At 48.9% G+C, this 12,201-nt stretch overlaps 1 protein-coding gene across 1 annotated transcript in view; it reads left to right on the forward strand.

Annotated features, from left to right (window-relative positions):
* Nucleotides 1-12,201, forward strand: part of rtbdn (retbindin) — a 62,852-nt gene that overhangs the window by 1,733 nt on the left and 48,918 nt on the right. Inside the window, exon 2 of the mRNA XM_072490991.1 lies at nt 9,217-9,369. Coding sequence (XP_072347092.1) covers nt 9,237-9,369 — 133 coding nt within the window. The 5' untranslated portion in view covers nt 9,217-9,236. The remainder of the gene's footprint in view (nt 1-9,216; nt 9,370-12,201) is intronic.

Consider the following 12,201-nt stretch of genomic DNA (forward strand, 5'->3'; position numbering starts at 1 on the left):
CTGGTTGTTTGTGGGAGCTTGCTGTGCACCAGTTGACTGCTGTGTTTCCAACGTTACAACAATGACAACAAATCCAAAGTGCTTTATTGGCTGTAAGGTGCTTTGGGGGGGCCCTGGATTCATTGACATGATTTGTTCTACTTGTGTTATAGAGTTGCTGAATTCACCAGTCTCAAAAAATAAATAACTTTTGCACCCACTCAGGAGGCAGGTATACCTCCCTGTCGTGCATCACAGGCAGCAATCAAGTCAGTGAAAAATAATTTTGCGGGGCGGGGTGTAAGGATTCAGCCTTGTTTGTAATCTCGGCACTTAACGGGTGTGATTCAGTCAATGTAACTGAGGTTGTCAGCAGACATAGTCGAACCTATCTCCCTTGACTGTTTAGGTTTGTTTGGCTTCTGTGTGGCAATGCTGAACTAAGTCATTTTGCAGCAATACTCAAACATCAATTTTATTACAGAGGTACCAATCCTCAAGTTGATACTAAAACCTGCAGCCCCTTTCGTGCATGAATTGCCTTCAAAAGAGCAGCAGTTGCCGTTCTGCAGACTGATGCAGCAACACTGCACAATCAGCATTTTAATGAATGAGCAATTAGTCTACATTTTCCTGTAATGTTTCTCCGGGCAGGGAATGTTGATGGGATCTCGAAGAGTTGCTGCATTTCATGAACTAATGATAGGGCGCTGGCCGCAGTAATGTTCCATCTGAAGGAGGCAGTGCTTCCTCAGTTATTGTCCCAAACCCGGGGTCATTTTCAAAACCAAATGTAGCCACCAGGAGGAATTTCGGAGAATCATCATTACACAGTGAGTGGTTAGAATGTGGACCATGCCATCACCGGGAGTGGTTGACGTGAAGAGTATTAAGGAAATGTTAAGTAAGGGGATGGTAATGGAAGAAGGTTTCTGGTGTGAGGTGCTACGAAGTGGGAGTCCCTCAAACTCATTCGCGAGGTTGGGGTTGATATAATTGAAGACCGTGTACAGGGCCCACCTCACAAAGGCGCGGATGAGCCACTCGTTGAGAGGGGGGGGGGGAGGATGTCTGCGAGCAATGTGGGAGGGGCCCCTTCAAACTGTGTACATACTGTTTTGGTCCTGCCCAAAGCTGTAAAGGTATTGGAGGAGAGATTTTTAACACCATCTCGGGGGTGTTACATGTGGCTTTGGAGCCGGGTCCCCGAGAGGCCATTTTCGGGGCTGTCGGACCGGCCCGAGCTGCAGGGGCAGATGTTCAGCCTTCGCCTCGCTGCAGGCGGGTCCTGCTGAGGTGGAGATCACCTATCACATTCTCCCCTTTGCCTTGGTGTGGTGGGGGGGCGTGTTGGAGTTCTTGACCCTGGTGAAGGTGAAATTTGAGCTGGGGGGGGGGGGGGGGGGGGGGGGGGCGCGAAGGAGGGGTTCCACAATTCATGGGGTTTGCTCATCACGCACTTTGGGGGATTTGTTGCATTAAACACGGGTGGGGGGGGGGCGGTTTGTTTTTTCAGTTTTTAAAAACTTATTTTTGGAGTTTGCGAATCAAGGTTTCAGGCTGTATATTGACGGGGCCGTTTTTGCAGCTGTTTCTTTCTGTTAATTCTGTTGTCTCTATGGTGAAAATGATGTTTTTTAAAAAGTGAGGGTATGAAAGAGAGATGAGATGAAGAGGGGTGGGTAGAATCACGTTTGGAGCAGAGACCAATTGGGTTGAATGACCTGTCTGTGTTGTAAATTCTATGGGCACGATTTTCCCGCCCCAGGACCAGAAATTCCCGGCAGTCAACAGATCTTTCAATGGTCCTTTCAATTATCCGTCCCGCCCATGACGATCCCCGCAGTGGGTGGGATCAGAACATTTACCCCGAAGTTAAAGACCCCTGAGCGAGTCTTGACAGGGTGGATGTGGAAAGGATGTTTCCTCTTGTGGGAGAATCTAGAACTATGGGGGTCACCGTTTCAAAATAAGGGGGTCGCCCATTAAAGTTAGAGATGAGGGCCGGGGTTCTCCCCTACCTGGTGGGGTGGGGGTCCCGGCGGAATGGAGTGGTGTGAACCACTCCGGCGTCGGGCCGCCCCAAATGTGCGGATTTCTCCGCACCTTTAGGGGCCAAGCCCTCACCTTGAGGGGCTAGGCCAGCACCGTAGTGGTTGAAGCGCCGACGGGAAAGGCCTTTGGCAGCACGCCAGGCAGGGCCGAAGGGACTTTGCCGGCCGGCGGATATCCGCGCTGATGTCATCCCCGCGCATCGCGGAGGCTATGGCCGACGCGGAAGGAAAAGAGTGCCCCCACGGCACAGGCCCGCCCGTGGATCGGTGGACCAGGCCACCGTGGTGGCACCCCCCGGGGCCAGATCGCCCCCCACAGGACCCCGGAGCCCACCCGCGCCGCCTGGTCCCACCGGTAAGGGAGGTGGTTTGATTCACACCGGCGGGACTGGCATTACAGCAGCGGCCGGAGAATCGCTGGGGGGGGGGGGGGGGGGGGGGCTGTAGACCGGTGCGGCGCGATTCCCGCCCCTGCAGAATTTTCGGTGACGGAGAATTCGGCGACCGGCGGGGGCGTGATTCACGCCACCCCCCCCCCCCCCCCCCCCGGCGATTCTCTGACCATGGGGGGGGGATCAGAGAATCCCACCCGAGGAGAATTTCTTTCTCTGAGGGTCTCTGGAACTCCCTTCCGCAAAAGGTGGTTGAGGCAGGAACTTTGAACATTTAAGGCAGAGCTAGATGGAATCTTTTTTTTTTAATAAACATTTTATTGAGGTATTTTTTGGTATTATAACAACACAATAAACAATGCACATGAAACTATAAACATAGTGCAAAAGCCGTCTCCCTCCCTTACAGGTGCCACCTTTGTTAACCCCCTACTCTAAGCTAAACTATCCCCCCCCACCACTTCTGCTGACGATTACTTTTCCGCAAAGAAGTCGACGAACGGTTGCCACCCCCGGGCGAACCCTAACAGTGACCCTCAAGGCGAACTTTTATTTTCTCCAAACAGAGAAAACTAGCCATGTCCGATAGCCAGATCTCCGACTTCGGGGGCTTTGAGTCCCTCCAAGCTAATAGTATCCGTCTCCGGGCTACCAGGGAAGCGAAGGCCAGAGCATCTGCCTCTTTCTCCCCCTGGATTCCTGGTTCTTCCGACACCCCAGAAATCACCACCACTGGACTTAGCGCCACCCTTGTTTTTAACACCGTGGACATGACATCTGCAAACCCCCTAAGCTTCGGACATGCCCAGAACATGTGGACATGGTTCGCTGGTCCTCCTGCACATGTTGCACATCTGTCTTCCACCCCAAAGAATCTACTCATCCGGGCCACTGTCATGTGAGCCCGGTGAACGCCCCTTAAATTGTATCAGGCTGAGCCTGGCACATGTTGCGGACGCGTTGACTCTACTCAACGCGCCCGCTCATAGACCATCCTCTATCGCTCCTCCTCCCACTTGCGCTTCAGCTCCTCGGTCTGCGTCTCCTCTGCCCCCATAAGTTCCTTGTAAATGTCCGAGACGCTCCCTTCTCCTACCCACCCTCTGGAAACTACCCTGCCCTGAATCCCTCTTAGCGGTAGGAGCGGGAAGGTTGACACCTGTTTACATAGGAAGTCCCGCACCTGCAGATACCTGAATTTGTTTCTCCTCGCCAACCCAAACTTTCCTCCAGCGCCCTCCTACTCGGAAAGCTCTCCTCTATAAACATATCCCCCATCCTCTCAATCCCTGCTCTCCGCCATATCCAGAACCCCCCATCCATACTTCCCGGGGCAAACCGGTGATTATTACAGATTGGGGCCCAGACGGTTGCTCCCTCTGCTCCCACATGTCTCCTCCATTGCCCCCAGACTCTCAGGGCCACCACCACGGGGTTGGTGGAGTACCGTGCCGGCGGGAACGGCAGAGGCGCAGTTACCAACGCCCCCAAACTGGTGCCCTTGCATGAAGCCGCCTCCATACGCTCCCATGCCGACCCCGACCCCTCCCCCACCCCCTTCCTGATCATGGCTATATTCGCCGCCCAGTAATAGTTACTAAAATTTGGTAGCGGCAGCCCGCCCTCTCTCTGACTCCGCTCAAGCATTACCTTCCTTACCCACGGGGTCTTGCCCGCCCAAACAAAGCCAGATTAATATCAGCCATGATCTTATTGAATGGCGGAGCAGACTTGAGGGGCTGAGTGGCCTCGTCGTGCTCTTAATTCTTATGTTAGTAAGAAAACATAGAGGCCCCCAGCTTAAGTGGATACATCCTCTGCCTTCCCCAATATTTTAATTTAATTTTAAGTCACTCATTTAAGGGGTGATAACAGGAAGCACTTTATATACAAAGATTGGTGGAATCTGAAATGTTCTTCCTCAAAGACCTGTTGAGACGGGAGGTCAATTGAAAATTTCAAACTTGTGCTTGATAGATTTGTTTTGTTGGGTAAATGTGGGAACAAGGAGGGTGATGGAGTCGAGATACAGATCTAAGTGAGTAGCCAACCTTGCTAGAAGGGTTGAATAGCTCTTTGGATCTTGAGTTCCTTTATTGTGTCTTTTCACTAACCTAATATTTTGTATTTCCAAATCTTTTTTCCCCTTGGTTTTGTAGTTGTTTCTGAGTATTGTCTATTTAAGAGGTTGAATGTGGATATTCGATGTGGATATTTTAGCATCGCGGTTACGTTGAAATGTAGAGGCCCCGGACAAGGGCTTTGAAATCACGAGTTCAAATCCCACCATGGCAGCAAGGGGAAATTGAATTTAATTCTGGAATATAAAGTTAGTCTCAGTAACAGTGACCATGAATCTACCAGATTGTCTTAAAAACCCATCTGGTTCACTGTCGTCCTTACCAGGTCAGGCCTACACGTGACTCCAGACACATGTCAAGGGGCGGCACGGTAGCACAGTGGTTAGCACTCGCCAGGGACCCGGGTTCAATTCCTGACTTGGGTCACTGTCTGTGCACATGTTCTCCCCGTGTCTGCGTGGGTTTCCTCCTGGTGCTCCGGTTTCTTACCACAAGTCCCAAAAGTCGTGCTTGTTAGGTGAATTGGACATTCGGAATTCTCCCTCTGTGTACCCGAACAGGCGCCGGAGTGTGGCGACTAGGGGCTTTTCAAAGTAACTTCATTGCAGTGTTAATGTGAGCCTACTTGTGACAATAATAAAGATTATTATGTGGTTGATACTTAACATTCCTCTGAAATGGCCTGGCAAGCTACCCTGTTGCATTCAAGAAGGTGTTTCACCTTCTCGTGGGTGATGGACAATAAATGCTGGCCTTAAAATCCATACCCTATGAATTCATTTCTTTTTAGAAAGGCCCTTCAGACAACCTGAAACAGAGGCTTGGAAATGGATAATATATATAATGGCTGCAGCAATCAAGTTGACCTTGATTCGTTCCTTGTTAAAAACAGACAAGTGTGGTTACAGATGGCACCAGGGTCCCAACACGACCTGGATGAGTGAGCCACTCTGGGGGCTGGTTTAGAACACTGGGCTAAATAGCTGGCTTTTAAAGCAGACCAAGGCCAGCAGCACGGTTCAATTCCCGTATCAGCCTCCCCGAACAGGCGCCGGAATGTGGTGACTAGGGGCTTTTCACAGTAACTTCATTTGAAGCCTACTTGTGACAATAAGCGATTTTCATTTCATTTCTACAGTGCCACAACAAAAACTTACATTTATAACGCACCCTTTTAGTACATCCCAAAATGCTACACGGCAGTGTTATCAAGCCACGTCGCACAGAGATATCTTTTTTCTTCTTTTTTTTAAAATTTAGAGTAATTCATTTTTTTTCCAATAAAGGGGCAATTTAGCGCGGCTAATCCACCTACGCTGCACATCTTTGGGTTGTGGAGGTGAAACCCACGCAAACACGGGGAGAATGTGCAAACTCCACATGGACAGTGACCCAGAGCCAGGATCGAACCTGGGACCTCGGCGCCGTGAGACATCAGGGCTAACCCACTGCGCCACCCTGCTGCCCTTGCACAGAGATATCTGACCAAGATTTTGGTCACCTGTACTGAGAGTCAGAATTTAATGGGCATCATAAAGAAGGAGAGAGAGTTGAGAGGTTTAGGGAAGGAATTCCAGAGTGTAGGACCGAGGCAGCTGAAGGCGCAGGGTGGGATTTTCCGGCCCTTCCAGCTGGCAGCATCTTCCAGTCTCACCGAAGGCCTGGTGGCGCGGGTTCCCAGTAGCGCAACCAACGAGCTGGAAAACACACCATGGAGAGGAGGGGGGGGGGGGGGGGGGTGATCCTGGCCATGGCGTGCAATGGTGGAACTTATCAAATCCTGATTTTCAAGAGGCCAGAATTGGAGGAATGCAAAGGACTCTGTGGCTTGCAGGGTCGGAGGAGGCTATGAGGATTATGGAGGTGGGGGAGGACAAACGGGGATGGGAATTTGAAAACTGGGAGCCAACCGAGGCCAGTGAGGGTGACTTACGAATGGAACTTGGTGTGAGTTAAGATAGGGCCAGAAGAGCTTTGGTTAGGCGGGTTACAAAGGATGCAAGGAGGGAGAGAATTAGAGTACCTAAGTCCCAAGGTGACAAAGGAATGACGAGGGTTTCAGCAGTAAACGATGTGGGGCTGGAGAGGAGATGGGCAGTTTTAAAAATGATTAAGTCCATCCTCCAATCCTTGGGCACCGAAGATGAACCTAAACCGCTCAAGTTCCAGTCTTACGAGTAATGACGTCACGGAATCTCTCCATTGGATTACTGTCTTACAATTTGCTGGGAAGTATCCATTATCTCCCAAGTAACAGCATCTTGTGTTAATACAGAGCTCGAAGACATCAGAATGTGCCTGCACCTGAGTTAGTCATGCATTGTCTTGCCTTCCAAACTATTTCCAATCCACAATCCTCATTCTGTATTTAAATCCAAACAGTTTGTGAATTAATTATATTTTAAAAAAATAATAATGATCTTGGATCCATCAACATAAAAAGTGGTATTTCACTAAAGGTGTTGGATGATCCCAGGAATGGTAGGCCTAACATACGATGAACGTCTGAGGATCCTGGGATTATATTCATTGGAGTTTAGGAGGTTGAGGGGAGATCTAATAGAAACTTACAAGGTAATGAATGGCTTAGATAGGGTGGACGTAGGGAAGTTGTTTCCATTAGCAGGAGAGACTAGGACCCGGGGGCACAGCCTTAGAATAAAAGGGAGTCACTTGAGAACAGAGATGAGGAGAAATTTCTTCAGCCAGAGAGTGGTGGGTCTGTGGAATTCATTGCCACAGAGGGCGGTGGAGGCCGGGACGTTGAGTGTCTTTAAGACAGAAGTTGATAAATTCTTGATTTCTCGAGGAATTAAGGGCTATGGAGAGAGAGCGGGTAAATGGAGTTGAAATCAGCCATGATTGAATGGCGGAGTGGACTCGATGGGCCGAATGGCCTTACTTCCACTCCTATGTCTTCTGGTCTTATGGTGTTGCGATGAGTTGTGTAATTACCAGGATGGGATTTAGCATTGGGGACTGGACCACTTGTCATGCTCGACATCCTGTGCGTCGGCAGCAATTACTCCCGAGTCCGACATGGTGCAGGATGAAACCAATCTCTCCATTCTGCCGCAACTTCAGAAGAGCTTCCTCTCCTGCCCCACTGCGATCCGTTTCCATTTGCCACGAAACCTGAGGCAAAAGAAATACTTGTTACGTGTGCGGTGGCCTTGGAATTGGACCGAGACGGCCTGACCTAATTCCACAGAAGATAAGCGCCCAGATTTGAACCTGCAGCCCAGAAAGTCTGTTCACTTCACACCCAACATCCCGAAAATGAAAAGCCAGTGTCTAACCCTTTAAAGGATAAGCAAGTTGATGTACCTGACAGCTACATGAGTCCTTGAAAGAGACTTTAATGGTGACTAGTATTACAAACACTTTTGTGAGTGGCGAATGACGGGCGGGATTCTCCACTCCCGCGCCGTCGTGAACGCAATCAAGGTTCACGACGGCACAAAACGGCCCCGATCCCGACCGATTCAGGCCCTGACAATGGGCTAGGATCGGGGCCGCGTCATCTACACGCGCCAGGCCTTGTCGCCCGCGTAAAGGCGGCGCCGCATAGATGACGTGGCCGGCGCCGCATAACTGATGTCATCCGCACATGTGCGGTTGCCGTCCTCTCTAAGCACCATTTAGTCTTTGTTTAACTGAACATGTCTACCTAGATTTTGCGTTGCTTCAATAGAAGTTCTTTACCTAACTACTGGTGAAAAGATGGCCAACATCTTTAGTGAACCAAGTGCCTACGATTTTGAAAAAATCAGTTCATTGAATATTTACCCATTGCTGGGAAATGTTAACTGTTGTGGAGACAACCAGGCAAATAGGGCAGTGGTGAGGATGTTCGGGAGAATGCACAATAGCTTTAGGCCAGATCAAAAAAGAGAGGTGTGCGCTTAAATTATAATTCCTGCCTGGGAGTCAGAAGGTCGTGGGTTCAAGCCCCACTTTAAAGACTTCAGCATAAATTCTAGACTGGCACTCCAATCAGGGAGTGCTGCGCTGTTTTTTGGTTGAGACATTAAACTGCGGCCCCAATTTCCATGTCGGTACATGCAAGAAGAAATCCATGGCACTATTCTCCGAAGAAGAGAAGGGTGATTCTCCCTCGTGTCCAGTTTAATAGTTACCCCTCCATTAACATCACTGATTATCAGCCCTTTGTCTGCTGTTTGTGGGCCTTTTCAGTGCGCGGATTGGCATCTCAATAATGGCCACACTTCAAATGTGCTTCATTGACAGTCGGATATTGTGACGGGTGCTATGAAAATGCAGATCTATCTTATATCCCCCCCCCCCCCCCCCCCCCCCCTGCCAATGACCTTATTCCTGGAGCTCAAACACTTGAGGTTAAAATTGAAAAATAGTGTTCCAATTCCTCACAGCAAAGCTGTAATTAATGAGCCGCACAACTAATCCATCACACCGTGATGTGTCGTCATCTGCAGGGAACAACCTTCCTGCTGTTCTCTAATCCGTTGGATTGAAAACGCTCGCTCCCTTCTGCTCCAATCGAAAGCATCAGAACGCACAATAGGATCAATTGCGGCTCCGATTTCTGGAGAGGAACACCGTGCCGCCCAACGCGCCCTGTCCGATTTTTACATTCCCGCTTAGTCGATCAGAGTGACGCTCCCAAGAGCTGGCGTGCAATTTTATTTTGAAGAGATGCCTAACTTTCCTTCCCTTTTCCTCTTTCAGGTTCAACACAAGGTGCCAAAATGCTACTGGTTGCTGTCCTTTTGTTGTGGGGGATTGTTCGACACCTGGAAGCAACCTGCCCAGCAACTGGGAGCCACAAAGCTGTCCCAAGCCCTGAGCCAGAGCTCTACGATTGTCCATTATATTTGAAGAGTAAGTGTTTACACGTAGCATACAAAACAGAAACAGACCGTTTGGCCTATGTCAGTGTTTGTGTTTCACACCAGGCTCTGCCCACCGATCTATTGATGGCTGGCGCAGACATTATGGGACGAAGGGCATCTTTTCACGCTGTAAAACTCTATGACTCTATCGTCATTAAACCAATCAGCAAAGCCTTCTATTTACCCCACCTTCTCTATTCATTTAGTTTCTCTTTTAGTGCATCCAGGCCCTTTGCCTAAACTACTCTCTGTGGTAGCAAGCTCCACATTCTCACCACTCTCGGGGGTAAAGACATTTTTCCTGAGTTCCCTACTGTATTTTCTATGAACATATGAACTAGGAGTAGGCCGCTCGGCCCCTCTAGCTTGCTCCGCCGTGAAATAAGATCATGGCTCTGGTTGTAACCTCAATCCACATTCCTGCCACCCCCGATAGCCTTTCACCCCTTTGTCAATCAAGAATCTATCTAGCTCTCCCTTAAAAATAACCAAACATTCTGCCCCCACTGCCTTTTTGAGGAGGAGAATTCCAAACTCTTGCCCCTCTGAGAGAAAACGTTTCTCCTCATCGCTGTCTTCAATGAGTGACCCCTTATTTTTGAACCGTGACCCCTCGGTCTAGATTTGTGATCGAGATCTGTTGCAACCTTCTATTTACTACCTCGTCCCCACAAATAGAAACATCTCTTTCTTGCGTTTTTGGCCCAAAGACAGGTCTAACCCACAGCACCATGAGCTCCCCACGGTTAGGACAAGGAGGCAGATCCTGACCTCACCTAGGATGAATCAAACCCTGTGTCGTTGGCACTAATCTGATCCACACCTTCCATCCAACCAACTGGTCCCCCAAGGATTTTGAGTTGCTTTTATGTGCATGTTGTAGTCCAAAGCTATGAATAGTGTCCGTGGAGGCTCCAATCTTCTTTGCATCACATAGCTGAACCCCTCCCACTCCTACTGCTTGCCACTGGTGTATGTTGGAAGGTTTAACAAGTTAATACCCAATCTGTTTGGCCATGTTAGGCGCTCACATTCAGAACCATACAATTGAACAATAGAATCACTACAATGCAGAAGGAAGCCATTCGGCCCATCGAGACTGTACCGACCCCATCCTATCCCAGTAACCCCACCTAACCTGCACATCTTTGGACTGTGGGAGGAAACCGGAGCACCCGGAGGAAACCCACGCTGACACGGGGCGAACATGCAGACCCTACACAGACAGTCACCCAAGGCCACAATTGAACCCGGGTTCGGGTGCTGCGAGGCAGCAGTGCTAACCGCTGTGCCACCATGCCGTCTCTTTCTGTTGCAGGAAGACTTAAACCATGCCATTTGGAGGAAAACTCTGAATTAGTAGCCCACTGGCTGATTTGCAATATTTTACATTTCTTTGAACAGCTCTTCAGCAGTTCAAAGTCAGGCTCTTGTGTAGTTTCTGACTGCCAGAAGCTCTGATTTAACTGTAGTCTGGTTCCCGTTTAATTGGCTGAGGGAAGTTGCTGAATGGAATCATACTTGACCACGTCTGAAGGACACGGCTAGTAGCTGCGTGTGAGAAACAAATTCGAAAATGGTCACCCCTTGAGGTGCCTTGTCAAATAACAGAGAAGCAGGCAGTGTTTCTCATTAACACGAGCAAGCCATCTGCTTGGACTGTCTAGCTGCAGCATTATCCCCATTGATTACTTCTTCTAAGACATTAATCTTAATACCATGAGGCAATGAGGACATGGAGAGTTAAACCCTTCTGCCCAGAAGTAGCTTTATGTCCAAGGATTCAACAACAATTGGATTATTTCCTTCAAATGCTATCTACCCCTACATATGTTTTCATTTTCCTTTCATGTAAAGACCCTTGTTGTGGAAATCTAGTCAGTGAATCAAAGTGATGAAGATTCTCTGCATGAGCTATTAAACCAATGCTTCAAATGCCCCCTGGGGTGGACCACAAACATTTCCAAGGCTCTACTATCCCCGGTGTCCCAGCCAATATTCACTCCTCGGGTAATGTCAATAAAAGATGCCACATTGCTCCTTGTGGGATCTTACTCTGTACAAACTGGCAGCTGTGTTTCATATGTTGCAACTGCGATCACGCCAAAAGTATTCCATTGGCTACAAAGCACATTGGAATGTCCCAGGGTTGTGAAAGGTGTGATTCCTCGGCGGGAGACTCGGCCGCCTAGCCAGAAGTCCACTGACCCAGCGGCGGGCAGGGTTAGGAAATCCCGCATCTATTTGCTGTGGCCAACTGCGATTTGATAGAACTGTGCAAGTAACCTTCTCACGGCTCGTTCACATGGTGTCCTCCCAGCATTTAAAGTTCCAAATATGCTCGCAAAACACAGGTTGGATAAAGTTAGGAGAATCTTATATTGCCCTTGTCTTTGAATACCCTCCTATGTTCACGATTGGTTGCTCCCAACATGATGTCAGTTGATCTCTCAATGCTTTGAAATAGATGCAACAGGTTTGGCGATGCTAAAAGCCAGATAGAATTTACTGCGCAAGAATAAAGTGAACAAAATGAGCTTCAGACAAATGTTGCTTCCTAATGGGTGATGGTGATCAGGAAGAGAATCACTTTGGGTGTCGTCCCTGCGTTGGATTGAAAAATGCAAAGTTAATGGATACTCTGTTGTTGATTTTCATTCACTGGAATTGTCCAATAGTTTACACGATTTAGCATTGATGAAAGGAGACTTAATCCCAGCTTCCAGGTTTAATTAGTACTCTAATTACTCCAAGTGGTGGAAGCAAAGATTTCTAACAAGTTCTCCTCATGGATGTTGTTGAACCATTTTGCGTATTCCCC

Source organism: Scyliorhinus torazame, chromosome 27 (assembly GCF_047496885.1).
Source record: "Scyliorhinus torazame isolate Kashiwa2021f chromosome 27, sScyTor2.1, whole genome shotgun sequence".
NCBI lineage: Eukaryota > Metazoa > Chordata > Chondrichthyes > Carcharhiniformes > Scyliorhinidae > Scyliorhinus > Scyliorhinus torazame.